The 23894-nt window shown below is 35.2% G+C and overlaps 2 protein-coding genes and 3 pseudogenes across 5 annotated transcripts; 4 read left to right on the forward strand and 1 right to left on the reverse strand.

Annotated features, from left to right (window-relative positions):
• Positions 1-1016: 1016 nt before the first annotated feature.
• LOC121765564 lies at positions 1017-2947 on the forward strand (annotated as a pseudogene).
• A 1663-nt stretch (positions 2948-4610) lies between these two features.
• On the forward strand, positions 4611-6402 carry LOC121763846 (cinnamoyl-CoA reductase 1-like). Its single transcript, XM_042159936.1, has 6 exons — positions 4611-4779; positions 4868-5034; positions 5334-5519; positions 5614-5776; positions 5858-6050; positions 6124-6402. The coding sequence occupies exons 1-6, from the start codon at positions 4656-4658 to the stop codon at positions 6251-6253; spliced, it is 963 nt and encodes a 320-aa protein (XP_042015870.1). The 5' UTR covers positions 4611-4655; the 3' UTR covers positions 6254-6402.
• Positions 6403-8040: 1638 nt separating this feature from the next.
• On the forward strand, positions 8041-13788 carry LOC121765567 (annotated as a pseudogene).
• A 547-nt stretch (positions 13789-14335) lies between these two features.
• On the forward strand, positions 14336-18290 carry LOC121763245 (AT-hook motif nuclear-localized protein 10-like). 4 transcript variants are annotated; one of them, XM_042159202.1, is made up of 6 exons: positions 14336-14497; positions 14974-15527; positions 16342-16394; positions 16870-17001; positions 17544-17705; positions 17804-18290. In XM_042159202.1, exons 2-6 carry the CDS (start codon positions 15050-15052, stop codon positions 18026-18028), a joined length of 1050 nt encoding a protein of 349 aa, XP_042015136.1. In that variant the 5' UTR covers positions 14336-14497; positions 14974-15049; the 3' UTR covers positions 18029-18290. The 4 variants fall into 4 exon arrangements, with proteins under 4 accessions (XP_042015136.1, XP_042015137.1, XP_042015134.1 ...); XM_042159203.1 differs by having other exon boundaries at positions 15066-15527; XM_042159200.1 differs by having other exon boundaries at positions 14337-14497; positions 15035-15527.
• Positions 18291-18783: 493 nt separating this feature from the next.
• LOC121765568 lies at positions 18784-21268 on the reverse strand (annotated as a pseudogene).
• Between the last annotated feature and the right edge of the window lie 2626 nt (positions 21269-23894).

Below are 23894 nucleotides of genomic sequence, written 5' to 3' on the forward strand. Positions count from 1 at the left end.
GACAAAATAATTAATCTTTTTGGTCGTAATAGTATATTAGTATGTTTTTGTTATCGTTAAAAAGATTCAAGATTAAATATGCACGAAGTTATATATTTATGATGATTATTATGGTAAAATATGGGGCTTCGCAGTATCATTTGTACTATAAATTAAGCTATAAGGTAGGTGTCTCACCTTCATCCAAAATGATTCAAGCCCTTTTTATATTTATTCTAGATTATGAATTTATTGGTAATAGAAAAAATATATTCTATTTATTTTTCTAGGACTCTCGTTCTAGATTCTGGAGCTAGTTTGTTTTCAATAAAAAAAGTGTTTCATTAATCAGTATACTTTGAGGTATCATCGGCGAAAAGCATAATCATGATAATAATAATACTCCAATATAGTAGAATAAGAAGAAGGAAGAAGTTGAAGTTGTGCATATTATAAAAAATGGCATAAAGATAGACGGATCAGATTTAATTCTTAATATAAAGATGATTGTTGTGTCTTATTGCAAAAAGAAAATTAGTGACACATAATCTCGGGTATTATTGTGATTACTAATGAAGCATTTGTGTATGCCAGCTTATCTAAGGAACCAACAACATATTTTTTGTATTTTGGTTGGGAACCATTTTTGAGAAGTTTGTTGTGGATATTCATGTTATGTATATTGGTGTACCTTGGTTGGCTCAGAGCTTAATACTGAGGCACATTTCGCCGCGGAGATGATTGGATAACTTTCCAACCACCTCTTCTCTTGTATGGCATCGTACAATTAGCAATCTTGGAAGATGACGTGCGGCGGTGCTGCATTCCGACAAAAGGAAGGGAAGAAGGCGAGGGCGTGGTGGTTTGTGAGAAAGATGGAGGAATGAAACATTTAATTGGCTGGGAATGGATGACTGTGTTTTTGCAATAATATATTCGGATGTGACAATCCATTCCTTGATATTTGAAATACAATCCATTTCCATTTAGGTTAGGATACATTTTTTATTTATTAGGAGTATTTTTCAATGACAAAGATGGGTATTTATGTTTGGGCTTCAAAACAGTGTGCAATTGTGTTGGGTTTCAAAACATGCCAATACTACATTCTAATATAAATGGGCCAAAACGCCCACTTCTTTCCAATTTCAAATACAAGCAAGGTATATCTATTTTTAACGATAATGGCTCGATTTCAATATAAATTGCATTTTAGATTATAGGCTTATTGTGAACTATATATTGATAATTAAAAACTTGGAGATGAAACAAATAAGTAGGATCTCTGTCTGTCTGAATAAAAAGAGAATATCTGATGATTGTTTTTATTATTATTATTCTTATTACTAGTATGCTGCTCTATGAGAGATAGAGAAACAAAATGGCAGAGAAAGGTATGAGTGTTTATGTAACCGTGCCGGAGGTTACGTGGCATCTTGGCTCATCAAGCTTCTCTCTCAAGGCTACACCGTCAGAAATCCCGGTTACTTCTGTCTCTATAATATACTACTTTTAATCGAACCCTAATTAAGTTGTAAGAGTCATTTATATATATCTAATGCAGAGGATGAGAAAAAATGGCCATTTCCTGAGCTTTGAGAATGCAGCTGAGACTCTTCAAAGCAGACTTACTGGATTTTGACTCCATTCTCGCCGCAGTCCTGAAAAGGGTGTAATGGTCTTTTCCAGCCCTGCTTCTTCCTGAGGTCTCTCCCTCCTTACACTCAAAAATACTACTACTACACTAAAAATCTTGATTACTCCGTATTATTATTTGCAACATTAAATTTAAAGGCATCTTAATTACAAATACATATATATTATTAGGTGGAAATTGTTGAGCCGGCACTCTCAATGTCCTAAAAGCATGCTTGGAGGCAAACGTGTGTCGTGTCGAGTCGTGTGTTGCGGTTGTCATGAACCCCAATTGGCCTAAGGGTAAAGTTTTGGATGAGAGTTGTTGGTCGGATACAGAATACTGCAGGAGAACTAATGTAAAAACTTTTATTTTAAATTCAAGCCTCCCTCTTTTTTGAATTTCATTTAATTTTGATCTACTCACTGTAAAACTTCAGCATATACATACTCCTTTTGATGATTATTAATAATCCTATATTATTATATTCAATTGAATTACTTTTTGCGTGCAGAATTGGTATTACTACTCAAAAACAGCAGCCGAGTCTGAGGCTCGAAAATATGCAGAGCCCAATGGGCTCGACTTGATCACCGTGCGCCCAATGCTGCAGCGTACACCAAATTCCAGCAATTTATTCCTCCTAAAGTTATTGAAAGGTATTACATATTTTTCATACAATTTTTACACGTTTTGTTTGACTATGCTAAGAAATATTTGTTCAATTATATAATTGGCCAACCTAAACAAAACCAGCAATCGTGTAGGAATCTATTTTGTTGATTTGCCATTGCTCAACCATACTAGTCTATGGAAAGGGAGCCACAATATTTAGATGTATTTAACATTAATATTACTTAATGGCAAGTATGAACCAACTTATTCTAATTTTACCATAATCTGATATGAATACAATTTGATTCGATAGAGGGGTATGAGGTAACAGAGAACCATGTACGTGCAATAGTAGATGTACGCGACGTGGCTGAAGCAATCAAACTAGTATACGAGACACCTCAAGCTCAAGGTCGATACCTATGCACTTCTCACATGATCAACACTGAGGATTTGGTCCAAACAGTTAAGGAAATCTATCCTAACTATGACTATCCCAAGAGGTAATAAACTTCACTTATCACGCTTAAATTATGGTAAAGCACGATAAAAAATTTGAATAATTTTTCCATTGATTGTAGGTTCAAAGAAGGTAAGGAGCTGCCGCAGTTGAGTTCGGAAAAACTGCAGGGACTTGGATGGAAATATAATCCATTGAAAGAAACTCTTGCTGATTCTATTGAGAATTACAAGAAAAAAGGTCTTGTCAATTCATGACCAATAAGAAATTATGCTGTTTAAACACGTTGTACGCTTGGTTTGAATAATTGTACTTGCATTGACTTGTATATCAAATATTTGCATGGCAAAGAACATGTCAACAAAAATACATTCTTAGATAATGCAGTGGTTCTTACAACTATTAGATTTTAGATTTTGGAGAGTATAGGTATATATATGTTTACTATTACACTCTTTAGTTAAATGTGTGCGGTTTATACTGGTATGTGGTAGTTCTTAGATTTGAGGTTATTACAAATTTTGTTCGTTAAATGGTGTGCTTTGACTGTGTACAACGTTTTGTCTTTCCTTTGGATGATTAAGACATATATTTGTGTTTAATACATTATAAGGCAAATAAAAATGGTAGTTTAGCTAAAATTATCCAACACAAATCGCCAAACTAATACATACTATATATTTATATAGTATCTTATCTAAACAATTATAAAACATATATATAGTATATTGATACATGGTGAGCAAAGTAAATGAGAAAACTGCAAAGCATGAAATTAATTTATTTACGAAATTATATTTTACTCTGAGGCAGATTCTTGTGTAGAAAGCAAGGTGCCATTATCAATTTGAACTCCAACTTGATAACTGAAAGACGATGTTCGAACAGCCCTCTGCAGCCTAACCGATCCATCGCCGGCAAGCATGAAAATAACTAATTGAGACATGGTTGGCCTCGACAAAGGCGTTAACTGTACGCACAACATAGCAATTTCCACCAATTTTTTCACTTCTTCCACTTGATATTCATTCGTTGGAGTTCAACGCCACGTCAGCTAGGTTTTGGTGCATGTCTCTCTCGTATAACTTCCATGCCTGCATACATAATTAATTAGGACCATGCTCAAATGTATTGTGTTAATTTGAGTATTTAATTTTCCTCTTTAAGTAAGTAATCAAAGGTGGAATCTGGGATGATTTCGAGCATCACAATTCCGAAGCCATAGATGGCGTATTCCGGTGCTGTATACCCCCTCCCTAATCATGTTCATGTATATATATTATATACACAAATAAATCAGATAAGAGTGATGAACATGAGGCAACACTTACAATGTGCCTGCAAAGGTATGTGTCTGATTCTCAGGGAGAAGCCTCGCCAAACCAAAATCCGCAATCTTAGCTTGGAAGTGATTGTTGATGTCTCGATGTATGAAGGTTGTGTGGTACTCCTCCTGCAAAAATGCAATCCCCTTTGTTGACCCAAATATTATATCCACCCGTTGTTTCCTTTCCGTAAACAGAAAATATCTCAAGTTAGTGTAAAGAGAGAGAATTAAAACACTTCATCACTATTTACCGTATAAGAATATGTGAGGCTTTTGTTATCCATGAACTCATAAACAAGAAGAAGGTGATGAACATTACTAATAAGTCTTACTTGGCTCTTGAAGTCTGCCTATTTTATTATTGGGCCAAAGTTTTATATTTGTTGAAGGTTTTTGGGCTATAATAACTTAAGCTTTCCATAACTTAAAAGTTGGCCCAAAATCAGACATAGACACGTGGAAAAGATGGTCAAACTCGGCATGCCAACATAAAGTCAACGGAGGAGTGCTGAGACAAAAAAAATACTATTAAGCAGTTATAGTGTGCACCATTATAAATGATTGATAAATTAATAATACTCATAGTTCAAACTTGAAACAGAAGCAGTGAGCTGTGGTAGTTTGATCTAACTGTGAAAATGGCAGAAAATGGTAAGAAGAAGAGTGTTTGTGTGACCGGAGCTGGAGGCTACGTGGCATCGTGGCTCATCAAGCTTCTTCTCTCTAACGGCTACACCGTTCACGGCACTGTCAGAAATCCAGGTACTCTCTCTCTAGATCTGTCATATATATATATATGTACTACTATAATGTGATGATTTAAGTATATATATAATAATGGTGTAATTAGGCGATGAGAAAAATGGGCATTTGTTGAAGCTTGAAAATGCAGCTGAGAAGCTCAAACTCTTCAAGGCAGATTTGTTCGATTTTGATTCAATTCTTACAGCTGTTAAAGGGTGTGATGGTGTTTTCCATGTTGCTAGCCCTGCTACTACTTCCGGCCCCAACCCCGAGGTTTCATTATTTTTATCTGCTTTCTTTAATTACGAATTCTTTCAATATTTAATTGGATCGCTAATTCTGATTTCCAAAATTAATCTTTGAATAAATTGGTGATTTTCTACTTTAAATAAATTCATTATGTTAATTTAAATATTTCGATTTGATTTTGACCAAGGGTATTTCAGATAGATTAGTAGATTTTAATAACCAAAATTCAAATAATCGATTGAATACGAAGTTGGTAAGTTGCTTAGTTAATTAGGATAAGCTTAAAATTTGACTATATATATATATATATATAATTGGTGTAGGTTGATATAGTTGAGCCTGCCGTGAAAGGCACTCTGAATGTGCTCAAAGCATGCTCCGAAGCCAAGGCTGGACGAGTGGTGCTCGTCTCGTCGTTTGTTGCGGTCGTGATAAACCCTAGTTTCCCTAAGGACAAGGTGTTGGACGAGGCTTGTTGGTCCGACAAGGAATTCTGCCGGAACACTAATGTGAGAATTCTATTATATTACTATATTATATGCCTTAGCTTGTTTTACGATCTAACTTAACCGATCATCCCTTAAACTTTTGTACTCCATATAGAATTGGTATTGTTTCTCCAAAATAGCAGCTGAGGCTGAGGCGTGGGCCTATGCAGAGACAAATGGGCTCGACTTGGTTTCCATTTGCCCCGGCATCATCCTCGGCCCCATGCTCCAACATACTCCAAACGCTAGCACTTTCATCTTACTTGACTTGTTCAAAGGTATATAGTATTTTACTGCTAGTTGAGTCAAAAATTTAAAATGTTGTTATCTTACTAATTAATATATTTCTTTTTTGGTAGGAGGGGACGACGAAGCAATGGAAAACAATTTGCGTGTAATAGTAGATGTACGTGATGTAGCCGAAGCTATGAAATTAGTATACGAGAGACCTAACGCCCAAGGTCGATACATATGCACTTCTCATATGATAAAAAATGAGGATTTGGTGCAAGACTTAAAGGAGATTTATCCACACCATAACTATCCCAAAAGGTAATTATACTAAAATTCTTTCAGTGTGTTAATTGTCAAATACTTAACAACTTAATTGCATGTGTTTTGGCAGTTTCAAACAAGGCAGGGGCGTGCCACAAGTGAGTTCACAGAAACTACAAGGACTTGGTTGGGAATATAGGACGTTGAGAGAAACTCTTGTTGATTCTATCGAGAATTGCAAACAAATTGGCCTTCTTTAAATTCTACTCACTTCAAATTATGCTGTCCAATTGTTGTACTTTAAAATGAATCATTGTTAATTTTGCTTATCTAGTTATAAATTGTTTGAACCACTAATATATTCTATCTTTACTTACTAGTTTTATCTATGAAAAATAATTATTTTTTTTGGATCGTTCACCAAAATTAGTTTTGTCTATTTTTAGCATGTTTTTTTTTCTATTTGTTGAGGTGAGACCCATTCCCTATTAATAACAATCACTTTTTTATCTATATTTCTTTTATTTTATTAATTTAAATTAAAACTTGTATTATCCACAATTAAGATTTTAATTATTTTTGAACGGAAATAGAACTATAATTTAATAATGACTTAGATTTTCTATTGCCGGGATATAAACTGCCAACATACAATAAGAAAAAAGTGCATAAAAGATCCCAAGCCAACCACCATATAAAACACAATTTTCTAAAACAGAAAACAAAGTCCAGCATAAAAAATTAAATTGGCTTCTTGCACAATAATAATTATAGACAAAATACAATTGAATATGATTATAGTTAATCAGAATTAATTCACTGGGGCGCCAACAAATGAAGCCCATATATTTTATCCAAACAGAAATATATTTATGACTGATAATTTGGATATCAGACATCGGATAATCATAACCTGATCTAAAAATTTTCGGATAATGAATACCTGATAGGCATAAACCCAATTTTTCAGATATCGGATTGGGGTTACGATATTTCACAATTATTGAGTATCTGTTTACCCAAAACCCAACAAAGTATTATTTGATGGGATTAACATTTCATATTAAAAATCAATTTATAAAATTAACTATTTAAAATAAATTTCATATTAATCATTTTGCAACATTTCAAAAAAAATTGTATAACTAATTCGAATCAAGCTCAAAATCATGTTACGATGTAACATAAAATTTTTATATCATTTCTTTTGTATCATTACTATATATTATAGGAGTACAATTAAATAACAAAACAAACTTTAATTAAATTCAATAAATTTTAAATATTTAAAGAAAATGTTATTATTACTATATATTATTAGTAATATTTATGTACATTTATCCTTTCTTAATAAAATATTTAAAAGAAAATGTGTTCCGGAAAATACAATATAAAACAAAAAATCAAACCATTGTTAGAATTACAAGTGCTAGTCTTTTAGATCATCGTCAATCGAATTTTTAGTAACCAGTATTGAGCGTTTGAATTAAATTTGAAGTCAGTTTGAGTTTAGGGATTATACAATTTCTCAATCATCTGAGTCCGGAGATCGCCGGTCGTGCTGCTTAATACTGCCAGACGCCGGGTTGCTGCCGCTCCCGTCGCCGCCGGCCACCTGCTCGCCCACTTCAAGGTATAATATATTGATTTTTAGCACAGATGTCTTCAATCGTCATATTTGTGTTCCGTTTTGCTATATATGGATTATTGATTATCATTTCTGTTCCATTATTGATTTGTAGTGCATATGTGTTTAGGCTATGTAAACTTGAAGAATGGATTATTGTTTTGCAGCTGCTGGCTTGATTTGTATTTACTAGGAGTATTTAGTATTTGCTGGCTTGATTTTTTAATAATTGGGTACCCTCGCCGTCGTAATCCAGCTCTCTCTCTCTCTCTCTCTCTCTCAGGTGCGTTTCACATCTTTCTAAGTCGTGAATCCAGCTCCGCTTTTCTTTTCTATTGTGTTGATATTCTATAATATTGAATTTTGTTGTAAAGTATGGATTAAATTTAATTCAATGATTTACTTCTCCTTTCTGTTACTATGAATGAATATGCTGATTCTGAATTTGCAACTGCCAGAGAGGCACCCATTCAACCAATATTTATTTGTTTAGTTAGCACTTTGGTTTATATGCTAGCCTATTTATGGATTATTATCCAAACACGCACAGGATTAAGGAAAAAAATCCAGTCTTTGATTTATTTTACCCTATTCGGCTGATCCAAAATGACACTGTAAGGAGCTGGGACGACATAGTTAGAGCTTGAGATGATGTATTTGAATTCATTTACGATTTATGAAATAATCTCAATCAATTTGGGCTTATTAATCAGGTAGTATATATAATTGAAGCAGTTAAGTTCCATACTTATGGAGGTTCAGAGCAGCGGAACTCCTCCTTCGGCAGGTAAGGGGGCTGAAAGTTGTTTGGCTCTGGACATGATAGAGGAGCTAGATTTGCGAGAGGATGAAGGGAAAGAGGAAGATGGAGAAACCACCGAGGTTTCTGAAGATGGAGAATCGGAGAGAGAAGAAGACTACAATTTTCAATTCGAAGGCGAAATGGACCCCCTCTCGTCGTCGAGGGCGAAGACTCCTCGCGTGTGCCGCTTTACGAGGTTTTCCAGCAGATTGAGGACCAATACCAGGCTTTGGCAGCGAAGAAACACCCAGCTCCTCACGAGAATGAGAGGTATTCCGTTGCTTTTTTATGCTTTTGTGTAATTTTATACTTTGTAAAACTCAGCAAAATTGATGTATTTATTGACTTTTGTATTTGCACCGGGATTGCATTGAAACACAGGCTAAGAGATTGAGACAAGAGGAGGAGAATGCTGGAGCGACCCGTGAGGAAATTGAGGAGGCTATGAACTTTGGTGTTAGGAAGAGGAGGAGGAGGTCGAGGAAGGTTAGTATGCGTCGTTTGTTATGGGTTCTAATTTGGTATCTTGATTTTAGAGTTCTTTGATTCATTTTCCTGTGATAATTCCTTAGTCTGGAGTTGTATATATGGTTACTGGTAATTACGATATGTTGGAGGTTCAAGTTAATTTAAAGTCTGTGTGAATTTAATTAAATGTGAAATTATCAAGGACTATTGTGTAGAAAATGTTTCTCTTATGCATTTGGAACTTTGATGGTTATGTGTTCAATTAAATAGCTTTTGTAAGGTGTAGTAGTAATTTTGTTGGAATTTTTTATATCTATCATTTGTTAATTATGATATTTTTCTTTGTAATGTGCATTTTAGTTGTTTGAGGTCATTTAATTAGATGCATTATTTACACGCTGTGGTTGGTGCCTAACTTAGGAGAGGCGAAGAGGAAGGAGGAAGGGAACAAAAAACAAATTGAACCCTGAAGTGACTAGAAAACTTGGTGATGCTACACTTCATTATGCACAAGGTTACTTTGACAAGGTATGTCTACGTCACAAACAATTTTTTCTCATTTGTCTTCAGATGGCTTATGCAATAAAAAGAATTTTGTATGAGCAATGAATCTTTCCATGCCTATTGTCATTTCTATTTTTGACATGTGGAACATCAACTCTATGTTTTAATATAATACTTTTGATGCTCTATTTCAATTAAAAAGTACTGCAAATGTTTTTTCTAACCAGTCATGTAATGTAGGCCATTTGTCTGTTGCATGAAGTAATTCGTCTTGCCCCAAATCTATCAGATCCATTTCATACACTTGGTCTGATATATTCTGCGATGGATGATAATAAGAGAGCAATGATTTTCTACATGATTGCTGCACATTTGAATCCGAAGGATGCTTCTTTGTGGAAACTTCTTCTTGCGAAATCAATGTATGATGCCTCTTTGTTCTCTTCTTTATGTTATTAGGTAATACCACTTGGTTGGACATGTATGATTATATTTTTAGGTTAGTTGTAACTTTTAAAACATTCACTTTTATCTTATGGTATATCCTTATGATGTCAGACCTCTTTGTTTGCTTGTTTTTTTTCGAGAAAACTCTTTGTTTGCTTGTTGTTTGTCTGTTTTTTTTCTTGAATTGGACTGAAATGCTGCCCTTTTGACGTACTTCTGATTATCTTATACTAATAAATTTAAATTTGCATTAGACCTGGAACTCATGTGTTTAAGCAAAGCTATCCGTCCTGTATTAGCTCTGTCCCATTGCATAACTTTTTTTTCAATCTTAAGAATCAAGATGGCTCTTAGTTTAGAAGTCAGACTTTTGTTAAGGTGGCTTTTAATGCTTAGTGATATAAAAAAATCTCATATTCATGTTGAAGAGAGAGCTAAATTTAATTGTTTGAACTTAATAGAACCATCACCTGATTATTGATTACTTCCATGTTTAGAACGTGTTCATAATGTGTCATCATTACACTAATTGGATGGACTAAAATGATACCAGAATAATATTCTACACTTGTTATCATTTGTAGAGAGTACGAGGACAAAAAGCAGGCCTATTACTGCCTCAACAAAGCAATAGTAGCAGATCCAGAAGATATTAATCTTCATTCAACCCGTGCTATGCTCTATGTTGAGCTCGAAAAGTATCAAAAAGCAGCTGAGTCCTATGAACAAATTGCTCGCCTCTGTCCCGATAATATCGAATTTCTGCAGAAAGCGGCACAGGTTACATAATGTCCTTTAGATTGTTTGCCATCCCCTTGTAGTGCATGTTTTGATTAATAAATGAAGCATGGAGTATATTACTCACCAATTTGCAGTTGAATTTGTGTGGTGATTAGGTTTTTTATCCTGCTCTTGTATGCGCTCATTGCATACGATTCCTTGATAAACAAAACATCAAAGTAGAGAACTAGAAAATCTTGCCAATGGGTACCATGATGCAATGATGAACCACATTAATAGTGTGTCATCCTCAGTAATATCTGTGTCTCATCTGCTGGGAAACCTAATATGTTTAGACGTGTCTCGTTGATGTACATGTCACTTGTTATGGCTTATGAGACTGATCTCCTTAGGATCAGCACAATACACATTCTTAGATTCCCCACTTTTGGTAACAACTTGAAAGATTCAGGATTAATTAATATTTTTACTACCCACTTTCGATAATTTTCATCTCTCCTTAACTATCCTGTTATATCCTATAAACTGTTATGTTCTGTTTTTTTTTTCCTTCTATTAACTGAAACACTTTGCTTAATTCTTCATTCTCGGTTTCAGCTGTACCAAAAATGCAAACAACATGAGCGAGTGTTTGTATGCTGGAGGAAAGTCTTAAGCGCCATAAGGATGCTGCTAATATAGGTGTAGTTGATCTCTTGGTGTCAGTTCTGATGGAGAACGATAAGTATGCTAGGGCTCTTGAGCATATTGAACACACACAAAAGGTGTATACTACTGGAGAATAGATGTCACTTGATTTAATAACAAAAGCTGGAATATGCCACATTCATCTTGGTCATAAAGACAAAGCAGTGGTGATACGATCCCACATCGGTTTCACACGAAAGTGTGGAATAGCATATAATAGGGAGTCAACCCTTTACCTTTGACCATGGTTTTGGGTTAAGTTAGGGCTTCCTATCTTATATGCTTATCAATTTGGTGCGGTGAACGTGGATCCGGATGTCCTACGGAAAGGGGCTACCCGTAGGTGTGACCAAGGGGTGCCACCGAAAAAAAACGTGGGCCCGAAAGGAAAAAGGGACGTAAAGCGGATGGTGGGCCCGTGGCGTGTGCCGTCCATGGACGTCCGGTTTAAAAGAGGGATGGATTGATACGATCCCACATCGGTTTCACACGAAAGTGTGGAATAGCATTTAATAGGGAGTCAACCCTTTACCTTTGACCATGGTTTTGGGTTAAGTTAGGGCTTCCTATCTTATATGTTTATCAATTTGGTGCGGTGAACGTGGATCCGGATGTCCTACGGAAAGGGGCTACCCGTAGGTGTGACCAAGGGGTGCCACCGAAAAAAACGTGGGCCCGAAAGGAAAAAGGGCCGTAAAGCGGATGGTGGGCCCGTGGCGTGTGCCGTCCGTGGACGTCCGGTTTAAAAGAGGGATGGATTGATACGATCCCACATCGGTTTCACACGAAAGTGTGGAATAGCATATAATAGGGAGTCAACCCTTTACCTTTGACCATGGTTTTGGGTTAAGTTAGGGCTTCCTATCTTATATGCTTATCACACACCCTCAACACGACCATGTACAAACGAACACAACACCTATCCATGATCCCATGACATTGCACAGGAACCACCTTTTATTAAACGGATCAAACTTCTTGATTACAGTCTGATATTCTTTGTAATTTGTATTTTTGTAGTTATGCAAGTCATTATCTTCATTGAGAAGGTATTCGAGTGCACTAGGGATTGTGAAAATCAGCTTAAAACTGGATGCATTACCTGTTCAAATAAAGAAGGAGCTTCGGACTATTGGAGCTCGTAAGTTTTGTTTGTTGAAATTTTCCTCTTTTATACGCTATGCTCATCTTTGCCTGTACAAATTTTGTTGTGTTTTCATAAAATAACAATAACTCTTAAAAGGTCTAATGTGTTTCGTGACCTTTTACGCTTGTAGAATTAGAAGCTTTAATTGCTGATCCTGCACACGGGTGGGATTTAGTACGTGACTTTGTTAGTCGAGACCCTTACAGTTTTTCTGATTGGAATCACTGCTACAAAGTAATACTCAGGTAATAGTCGGTGAAAATTAGATTATTGAATTTCATGCAAGATACAATTTTTATTTTGCTTCCTCAAGTCTGTTCATCACATATTCAGAATGAATCAACTATCAAGACGCAACAAACTCCTTCATTCCATGCGAGTGAAACACAAAGATTCTATACCACCTATTCTTATCACCGATAACCAGTTTACTATGATCAGTCAGCGTCAGACTGCTGCTCGAGAATACTTGCATGCCTATAAACTGATGCCTGACAATCCCTTGATCAACCTTTGTGGAGGTATGCATCTTCGCCTCCTAGAATTAAAGATCAGTTTAAATGATAGTTTTTCTTATGCTTGCTTCAGAAAAAGGTGAAATTCATTTATGTTCCTAATATTTTTTTAGGAACCGCCTTGATAAATTTGTCCCTTGGCCTCCGACTTCAAAACAAGCACCAGACTTTCTTACAAGGGCTCGCTTTCCTCTATAACAACTTGCGCCTTTGTGGAGACAGTCAGGTTTGTTTCTTATAAGTTCTCTCTCAGTCTACTATCTTTTTAGATTCTAATTCCCATGTTAGGGGGAGTTTACTTTTTGGGTGGTAGTTTAGATTGGCATGACATATGATACGACTGAAGGATGATAAGATAGAACGAGTTAAGATTATTAAATCCATCGAAGTATGACTTTACATTCTAAATTCTCTTGCAGGAGGCATTGTACAACATTGCTCGGGCGTACCATCATGTTGGCCTTGTTTCTTTGGCTGCTCAATACTACGAGAAGGCACTGACCACCTGCGAAAAGGATTATCCCATTCCAACGCTCCCGTATGAGAATCAAAATGCCACCAAGATCAAAATGCCAGGCTACTGTGATCTTCGTCGCGAAGCAGCTTACAATCTTCACCTGATATATAAGCAAAGTGGGGCATTTGATCTTGCTAGACAGGTCTTGAAATATCATCTTGTGTTATGATAGTATATTCATACAATATGTTTAGTTTAATTTTGTAATAGTTTTTATGCGGAGAAACTAGGATAGAACAAAACAAACTATAAATGTTTTAGTTAACACTTGATGTTTAGGAATCTTTATTTATTTTGTAATCCCCCTTTTTTTCTATACATGTAGCTTTGCCAGTCGCTATTTTTATGCATTATGTAGAGATATATAGAGGCGTGGGACTGATAAAATACTATAACATGAATTTGTAAATTCTAGTCCCCACATCCATTATTAAGATGGAAAATACTGATCAAAATCCACGAAGAAATTCATGAGAGAAATAAGATTAAATAATATTCTTGCTAGTTCTTTTTGTCAAAGTCATTGACATAAGAGAGTGCAATGTCCAATATGCCACCACCTCCAAATGAAAAAAAAAAGTAAAACACCGTGGTAACATAAATATAAAATTCAAAATAAATCACCAAAATTTACTCTATTTTATTGGGTAAAAAATAGTGAAAACTAGTTATAATTTACTCTATGTAATCCAGCTCAAATTCCACAGATATAGCCCACTAATTTCCATTAATCATTATTAAGAAAAAAAAATACTAACGAGAGGTGGAAAATGGTCCTACTCGCTTAGTAAAACAGCGTAGTAGGTGTTGAGTAATAAGTTAAAAACGACAGCGTAATGATGATTTTCCTATGCTTTAATTTTTGGGTAACGATTTAACAAAATACTAGCAGAGTATATATTATTAAACGGCATATTTATTTACGAAAAGCATTTCTCTTCAAAAACCCTAATTTATTTCTCTACTTACAATTCCTGGGAAATTAGTTGCCGCCGTCTTTTCGCTCTTGTTATTTTTCTAGTGCTGCAGAAAAATCCCCTATTTTCTTGGTAAGATATACCTGATTTTTCTTTATTTTTGTTGATTTTTTCTGAATTTTGTCTGATTTTCCGGGTGTTATTTTATTTGTATTTTGGTCGGAAATTGTGTATTTTAAGTAACTGTATATGTTTGCTGAGGCGTAATTTTAAGAGTTTTTTGGTATTTTTGCTTGATCCGTTCGTCAGTTTGGTGAATTCTACTGAATTTCGGAGATTTTATATCAAAAAAGATGTTTCCTTTTTCAACTTGTTTCACTGCGTTTCTTTTATTTCTACTCCTTTTTTTCAAGTTTCAATTTTGCGTTACTAATTAGACATTTCTCCTGTTTTTGTGAACAAATTATTATATTTCTATTATTCAATCTTCGAGAAATTAGTTTTTCCTTCTTCGATTTCGGAAGTTGTGGATTCCTTTTTCTGATTTGAAATATTACTGCTTCTGTCCTATAAATTTGATAATTGCTGGAAATGTCATCACTGTTTAGGGAAGGGATTTGAGCTCAGTTAAAGCTGGGATTTTTGTTCATTCCAATTTCTAATTCTCAGATTTTGGTGGAAAAAATGTCATCGTCTGAAGCTATGACGTCCATGGCCAACCGGGAGCCGTTCAGCATGAGCTCGCCGACGCCGACGATGAACCCAGCAGCTTCGCAACCGCAGCTGAACCAGCAAATGCACATGTCCTTTATGAATTCTGATGGGGGCGGCGCATTCAGGCCAGTATCGCCACCTGCTCCATTTCAATCTGTCCCCTCCGGCGCTGCAGTTATAAGCCAGTCTGCTGCTGAGCAGAAACGGAAGAGGGGCCGACCAAGGAAGTACGGGCCTGATGGCAGCATGAACCTTCCATTGGGTTTGCCTCAGCAGCCCAATGCGCAGCAGAATTTATCCCCTCCACCAGCGGGTGCCGTGGTTCCTCATTCAGCGCATATGGAGAGCTTGCCGCCCATTGATGGATCGGGCTCACCCACAGCCAAGAAGGCCAGAGGCAGGCCCCGGGGTTCGAGGAATAAGGCAAAGCAGCATCCCGAAGTTTTAGGTAATTTGATCTATGTTTATGTTATTTATAGGTGTTGGTGTGATCAAGTAACAATCTTTGCAATAAAATATTTTCTTGTACAGAAAAACGTCGGGCACCATGTGCGGGCATGTTTTTCTCTCTCTCTGTGTGTATAATATACTACTACTAATTAATATATACTATATATGATAGATTCTGATTGCTATAAGTTGCTTTACTTGACTGGACCACAACTTATTTGTGGCTCTGATATTTATTCTGATGGTTCTTCTGTTTTCTTATTTCAATTATACTTTCACGTTTCATTGTGGTAGGATGTATTATAGTAATCCGAATCAGTTAATTTATGTATAATTCAACCATGATAGTTTCGCATGCCTTACAACTATGCTGGAACCTTGGATTTCCTGAATCTAAAATTGTAACCAAAACCCAGGATCTAAGATTCTAATTTTAGGGAATTTTACCAGCATGCCCCCACGTTTCATCTAGAATCTTTCTTTCAGCAACTATCTTAAATTATTCTAGTGCGTTCTACTTTGAAATTTTCTAGCTTTTCTATCGGTGCTCAATTGTTCTGCATTTGTATTCATCGAACATGCTTGGGAAAGATCTTAGTTTAACTGGGAGGTGGGAACTGACAATGTAGTTCTGCTGTCTTATTGGGGTGATATTTCCCTTTTGTTCTTAATTTGTTGTTTCCATTTTTCTATGTTAGCCTTTTTTAATTCTATTATTTATTCTTGGCCTATTGCATTTTCTCTTCTTAGTAGCATGCACTTCCTGTTCTTATTCTCGGTTTATTAAATTCTGACTGAAACTATGCTTGCAGGTTCAACTGGTATTGGTTTCGTACCACATATTCTCAATGTGAATGCTGGAGAGGTTAAATGTGTTCAATCTTTTTTCTTTCTGATCTGTATTAATTTGTTTTCTTGAGAATCGTTCCCTTGTTAACGCTTCATTACCAATCAAAGTTGGTCAATTAAATTATACTTGTATATATCCTTTTGCTGGTTGTGTATCATGCCAACAATAAGCATACATGTAGCACATCTAGTATCTGTTGTCAATTCTCTCACAGTTTGATCTAGCATTAAAATATATACGATTAGCTGATTTCAATAACTGAATGCTGGCATGAAGGCTAGCCAATTTTCAATTGGACATTGTGCTATACTGTTCCTTTCCTCCAGGAACTGGAGATGGGGGACCTATCTCTTTTTTTGCTATAATCACTCGAGCAGCACTTTTGTTTCACTTATACATGATGTGCTTTGTGGTTCTGCAAGTCATGAATGCAATGAGCTGGAAGAGATCATTTCAAAATGTTACTGAACTTGAGCATTATTTTTTACAGGATATCTCTTCGAAGATAATGGCCATTTGCCAGAATGGACCCAGGGCAGTTTGTGTTCTCTCTGCCAATGGGACCGTATCCATGGTAACGCTTCGTCAGCAAGCAACATCTGGTGGAACTGCCACCTTTGAGGTACTACTTTTCTTTTACCTTTTTCATAATTCTATACTGTATTATGCATTCCTCATTCTTTCGGGTGTTTTGTGTTAAGGATTTATGTCTTATTGTATTTTGATTTTGCAACGTATCCACTGTTTTCTGAAGATAGCTTCAATCATGTGGTATGAATAACATATATTTCTTCGCACGGATTTACTTGTTATACTCTATTGCATCCATAATTGGTTAATAAAATGCCAATAATATCTAAATGGGTCTAATACTTCATCCATTTGTGCGTAAATGTAGTACTTTTTGCAATGTTTTTTAAAAATAATTTTTCTTAGTGATTTATCATCTAATTTATAATTTACTTCTTGCACTTCAAATCAAATTAGGAGCAAAAAGAATTCCGTGATTGATTGACACTTCATTGAGACAAATTCTAGGCTAGGCTGTCGTATCATAACTGTTTTGCTTAAGCTTTTTTCAATACTGGCATTTTTTATATTACTATGTAATATGTTCTGGTCTTTACTGTTCTTGGTTTAATTTTTCTCATTCAATTTGTGTAGGGTCGGTTTGACATCTTATCCCTCTCTGGATCGTTCATGCTAACTGAAGTTGCCGGTCAGAAAAGCAGAATTGGTGGGTTGAGTGTTACTTTAGCTCAACCTGACGGAAGTATTATGGGTGGTTGTGTTGCTGGTTTATTGGTTGCTGCATCCCCAGCTCAGGTAGTCTAACGGCAAACCCATGCCCTCTGGCACTTAAAACATCGGCCATGATTCGATTGCATCTATCTTTGCCCACATCATGTTTGCCTTTTGTCCAGGTTATAGTGGGAAGCTTTCTGCCTGATGGCCAAAGGGATGTTTCGAAAAATTATGTGGAACCTTCATCAGCTCCAAGATTGAACCAAGGTGGTGGTGCTGGTGCCAGCAGCTCGCCATCACGAGGAACTCTCAGTGAATCCTCAGGTGGACCTGCAAGTCCACTAAATTTGAGCTCCGGTGCTTACAACATGACACAAGGCATGTCGGGCATTCCATGGAAATAACTAGTTTTTGCAAAATGCTTCCTTGGAGTATGAAGATTATGTGACATTAGAGTTGCTGTAATATTACTTTGTAGTAGAGAGAGAGAGAGAGAGAGACGAAAGATGGCATTCCTTGTTTGGAATGCATGTAGTAGAGCTAGGATCTTACCCAACTGATGTTCTTGTTTTGCCATTCCAGCTGGTGGAGTTGAGTTGTTGTTGTAGAAACATTTTTTAGTTTAAATCTTCTTCTGACTTAGTGATTTTGCGTTTTCTTATAGTACATGTTGTTGGTTTCTTAGTCCATTTGATGAAACTAGAATTTGCAACTGTATTATTTTGAGCAGAGCAGAGCAGAGCAGCCTTGAGTATCTTGTTTCGGTCTGCATACCCTTAACTTGTACTTTCTTGATTCCAAGCTTGTTGTTACAGTGTTTGAATCACCAAATTAAGATATACACACTAATGCTGTTGTTATGCATATGCATCTCTGTGCCCTCAACTTGGACAGGCATCATATCCACCTTCAGCTCCACACACACGCAACACGAACAGGTTAGTACTTAGTACTCACTATTACATGGACAGATATTGAAAAGCTAAAGAAATGACGAATATTATGTGAGTTCCAGCAAACCTCCATCAAGAATGAGATGAAGTTGATGACAAGCAATTAATTAGAAGGGAATGCCATCCATCCATCTGTATATATATATATATATACACAGATAAAGTGAATCTTGGTTCTGCTAATCAAAAGTCAGGTAACAGCTCATCTACTTTACTGCTTTTCCTCTAAGAAAACCTGAAAAAAAAACACCTATACAGAGATCGATGGATTGAAAGCTCGAGCATCTGAGGCTTCCCCGTCTGTTCAAAAGGAATGTGATTTTCCAAGATTAACATTTACAAATGATTGGCTTTGTTCTTCAAGATTCGCTTTATTCAAGTTTGGCATAAATCCTTACTATGATTGCTCAATTATTATTATTACATGTCCTGCTCTTGTTAGCATTGGACGCAACCAAAACTGCTCCAAATATGGGAGTTTGAAAATAAACAAATATGCATGAGATTAGAAATGAATCACAATATATTTGAAAGGGAAATTAATTGTGTTATTCCTTGGCTTGAACATGACAACAAGAACATACTTATATCAACAAGAACATAATTGTTGATACCACACATCCCCTCTGGCTTCCCATTAATGTTTCTCTTCATTCTTATAAAACCCTTCTCTCCCCATTTTGGCCCCCAAGAATTCTTCTCCAATCCTTTGCTCGTGCCATATCCGACTAGTGCCACTCCATGATCAAGATCGGTTCCGTCAAACACACCCTACACAAATCAATATAATTGATTAGTGGATTAATTACTAGTACTAAACACATTCATTCAGTAACGATACTTACTCCGCTGTAGAACTGGAAGTCTCTCCCAGAAGCATCAATGGCCACACTCAGGGGTTGGTTCCAAGAAGCTCTTTTCGTCGTTAGCCGGGTACCCATCAACTTCCGCCTCATCCTAAATTACAATGAAATTAGCAGTTGATAAAATTAAAATCATCAAGTTAAAGAAAAAGGAAAATAATATCACCCTGCTTTGTTGACAAGTTCCTTCCTCCATCAGGTAAGGGTATTCGTCTTCCTTATGGAGACCTTTGTTTGAGACTGTAAAGGAGAATGCGTAGTCCATTAGGCCGCCGTTGCAGCCATTGTTGTAAGTCGATCAGCTCTTGCTCAGACAACTCAGTTAAGTTCCCTGCACAATTTGGTTGATCCCTTCCACTGCAGCCACGGTTGAAAACGCCCAACAACTGCCTGCATTTATAATTTGAAGGATTATCATATTCATATGCTGAATCAACACATATTGTATATTTTTATCTATTTAAATCTAAATGTTACGTACCACATTGACCCTGGTTCTTCACCCGAGTGACGGCTCCTTTCTTCCTTCAATCTACGGATTTAGGCACATCCCTATACTTAATATTCTCACCCGGCCTCTTGCTAATTTGATCCGATTTGAGACCTAAAAACATTTTCTTGAACTCATCATGGCTCAAAACTCATTCAACCCTAGCCAATACTTGCTAACAACCTTATTCCTCTCATCAATGTGCTCCAAATTATCCTTAAAAATCTCGAACCTATGCAACTTCTCTTCTAGGGTTTTGTACATCTTGCCATGCTTGTCCACTCAAGATTCAAATAGATTGATGAGCTTGTCGATGCACGTTAGATCTTTGGGCTCATAGCTCACAATTGAAAGCTCACGTGCATAAGCTGTGGTGCCGGTGTAGAATAGTGCGAAAGCAGCAAGAATATAGAGAAACGAACATGTTTGGCTAGAATTGAAGAATTGGTGGTTGTTTTGATGACTGAGAAGATGATGAGAAACAATGGAGATTGTTGAGAAATTTATACATGTAAGATGTTGGTGTAGAGTATTATATTTGATCATATTAAATGCTTTTGATTGAAAAGTAAGATAGTAGAAAAATTATTATCTGACTATACGGGAACTTTAAGGGTAATTCTATTTGAACAGACTTTCAATCAAATCATGTTTGTAATTCAATATTTTGATTCTTGATTTACATACACATACGTATATAAATATGAAAATGTATTATATAGTATATTTTATATGTAGCTCACCTAATAATTAAAGAATCTAATTGTAACACTCTTACTATTGATATTATAAGACTCATGTTCGTTTCATATTTTTTCAAGTTCATTGTTATCAACAATTAATATTGCAGTATTGAATATCGCATCATTGTGTTGGAAAACATATGTCAATAATAGTAGTATAACTGTTTATTTATGTATATATGACATATGAGTGTGTGTAACGATGAACAAAATATTTCATTTTTTTCCAATAATATCACAAGATTTAAAATTTGACAAATTTATATAGATAAAGTTTCAAATTGGAAAACCAGTTAATATATACAATCAAATCATATTTCTCCTCTTAATTTTTGTTACACAATATAGACCAATAAAAGATTATGAAGCTTTATTATCACTTCAATTTCCTTTCAATGGCATCAGCATCTCTATGTGAAATACGGCTCCGGCCACCAACGGCGGCGGAGGTAGCTGACATAATCTTGTAACTGTTCAATTCTTTACACTTGAGGTGAGGGCTTGGCAAATCCTTGAGTTGGGTTCCTCGTTCATGTTCATGGTGTTGGTGTTCATGTCCGTGACCTACCCTTCTCAGCTGAAGTTGCCCTTCCATTTTGCTTACTTGAGAAATTTAATGCGAGTGGGTTTATTTTGAAGTAGTTATTTGGGTTAAAATTATTAGTTGCCCGCATTTATATCCGTGGCTTTGTAGCTTTATCATTGGAAAGTAGATAATTATAGTATTTACAAATTGGTGTTCATTAATTAGTGGACATATTATAGATATCATATTTGATCATAATACTAATAATTTTGTTTTCAATAGTATTGAGCATGGAAGAGTCCATGTTACACATGACCTGAAACAAAGCTGAGCTGCCTATATATTAATTCTCCGTTGAGGTGGTGGGTGGGTGACATAGCTCAGCAGCAAATCAATCCATGCAGATGAAGATGAAGAAGAGGCAGAAGCCGTTCAACGTGCTTGTGATTCAGTCACAAAATAGGTGCATTAATGTTATCAACAATGGTGATGGATGAGCTGTCGAGTTTGCAAGTAGAGGAGGAGTGGGATGGGATACATACGGAGAAGCACACCCTGCCATAACCTTCAAATTCATAATTAGGAGGCCTGCCATTTTCAAAATAAATCAATGTCATTATCTTTTTTTTATCCTAATTTGAAATAAAAAGACATTACATGTGCCGAGCCGACCTTAATTATCTTTGTATCAAATTTAATTACACAAATGTTATGCGATATACTATTAATTCGGTTTATATAATTCCAATTAAAAACATACAATATATCATATATTCAAATTAAAGAGTGCTATCATTGGAAACAAGCTGTCAATGCTTGATAATTATATAAGCAAGTATTAGCAAACAACACTCATACAATATTGAATAGTGGAGTACTAGCATTAATTAATCTAACTCACTGTAATATGTAATGTTCGCGAAGTTGTCAAATCAATTAATTGTTCATGACTAAAAAACAAACTGGAAGATTTATCTATATAATGTTAAATTTCAATCATTTCCACTTAAATAACACAAACCTTAGTACATTAATACCATTTGATAATGACTGCCTTTTTTAATGCTCACTATATACTTTTTCTATTTTATTAATTATTTTTTTTTATTTTGTGCATCACTTTATAGTACGTCTTATGTATTCTCCCATACTAAAATATAAGTCGCGTACAACTTAAATCATTTGTAGATTCGACTTCAGAAAAAGTTTGAATTATTTGATAAAATTTGTTTTTATTTTAGGCTCTCGATTTTAAGTAGCAATGAAGCATATCTGTATGTAGTGCGCATCCCTCCATTTAAAAATGCAACTTTAAAATTTAATATTTATTCTCTCATCTTTTCGTTTTTAGTGGCAAATTAAAAATAATCAGTAATTTCTTAAAGTTACTTGCCGTACCTCAACCTTATAATAAAATAGATAATATTGTATACCCATGAATCGGATCTAAATATTTGTACAAGATTACTCAATTAGGCTAATTTGGTTCCTCCCGATTGTGAATTTTCTTAATACAAGTAATAGGTTTGCAATTTCATTTCAGGTTACGTTTACAATATGCAAAACAATAAATAATGTACTCCGCAAGAAATATACTAGTACAGTAGTAATTTATAAAAAGTTGTTAAGTGGCTCATTGTCCTTGACGTTTACATTAAATATCATTAATTAAGGAAAACTCCAATAATAAAAAAACATATATGATACAAAAACTATTAAATATATAGTACTTATTCATACATTAAAAACTAAAAGCAATCCAAAGCAACCATACAAAAATAATAAACGGCGACAAACAAGTCAAAGCGGCCAAATATATTATAATAGTAGCACGGGAGCATTAGGGCGCATCCTTAATTAGAGTGCTAACGTACATCCAATCACATGCTGCCACGTGACACGAAAAATGCAATATTGTATACAGAAAAATGCAATTTACATTTGTCAAGTTGTAAATGCATTTTCGTAGATTGCATTTTAGTTATACACAAATTGCATTTTATGTTTTTGAGTTTTGGATGTTAATATAAATTGTCTACAATGCAAAATAAATTATATATAAATGCAATCTATCTATATATAAAATGCAAATAAACAACCTATATCTAAAATGCAATATGCATATAACAAAAATGCAATGCGCCGAAATTCATCTATAGCTTCTACAAATGTATATTGCACATTTCTATATACAATATTGCATTTTTTGTGCCACGTGGCAGCACATGATTGGATGTACATTAACACTTTAAAATTAGTTTGCATATTAATATATCTCATAGTAGTAGTAATGTATATATGCTGCTAGGGAGATAATCAATCTATAACTAATATTAAATGATAAAGAATAATAAATAAAAATTAGCAAGCTAAAGATGATACTTCATCTATCCCGCTTTAGCCGTTCCAGTTACTTTTGTGCATTTGTTTTGTAAAAATGATAATAAATAGTTAAAGTGGAGAAATGGTAAAGGAAGAGAGATAATATTGTAGAGAAGAGTCTTATCTACATTATTCTCTCTTACTTTACCATTTCTCTCATTTAACTATTTATTATCATTTTTACAAAACGGGTGTAAAAAAATAGCTGAGACTGTTAAAGCGAGACGGAAAGAGTATTTGCCAGTGTATATAATATTTTCTTTATATATGAATATTACTCTGATAATTTCTTTTTATTAAAATCTCTCTATTT

This window comes from Salvia splendens, chromosome 14 (assembly GCF_004379255.2).
Source record: "Salvia splendens isolate huo1 chromosome 14, SspV2, whole genome shotgun sequence".
Taxonomy (NCBI): domain Eukaryota; kingdom Viridiplantae; phylum Streptophyta; class Magnoliopsida; order Lamiales; family Lamiaceae; genus Salvia; species Salvia splendens.

What these genes read in the sequence shown, in the direction of transcription:
- LOC121763245 (XM_042159202.1), top strand. Translation starts at nt 15,050, where the DNA reads ATGTCATCGTCTGAAGCTATGACGTCCATGGCCAACCGGGAGCCGTTC. An exon ending in TCAATGTGAATGCTGGAGAG is followed by an intron (nt 16,395 to 16,869) that starts GTTAAATGTGTT and finishes TATTTTTTACAG; the next exon opens with GATATCTCTTCGAAGATAAT. An exon ending in TTGCTGCATCCCCAGCTCAG is followed by an intron (nt 17,706 to 17,803) that starts GTAGTCTAACGG and finishes CCTTTTGTCCAG; the next exon opens with GTTATAGTGGGAAGCTTTCT.
- LOC121763846 (XM_042159936.1), top strand. Translation starts at nt 4,656, where the DNA reads ATGGCAGAAAATGGTAAGAAGAAGAGTGTTTGTGTGACCGGAGCTGGA. An exon ending in CGGCACTGTCAGAAATCCAG is followed by an intron (nt 4,780 to 4,867) that starts GTACTCTCTCTC and finishes TGGTGTAATTAG; the next exon opens with GCGATGAGAAAAATGGGCAT. An exon ending in CACCATAACTATCCCAAAAG is followed by an intron (nt 6,051 to 6,123) that starts GTAATTATACTA and finishes GTGTTTTGGCAG; the next exon opens with TTTCAAACAAGGCAGGGGCG.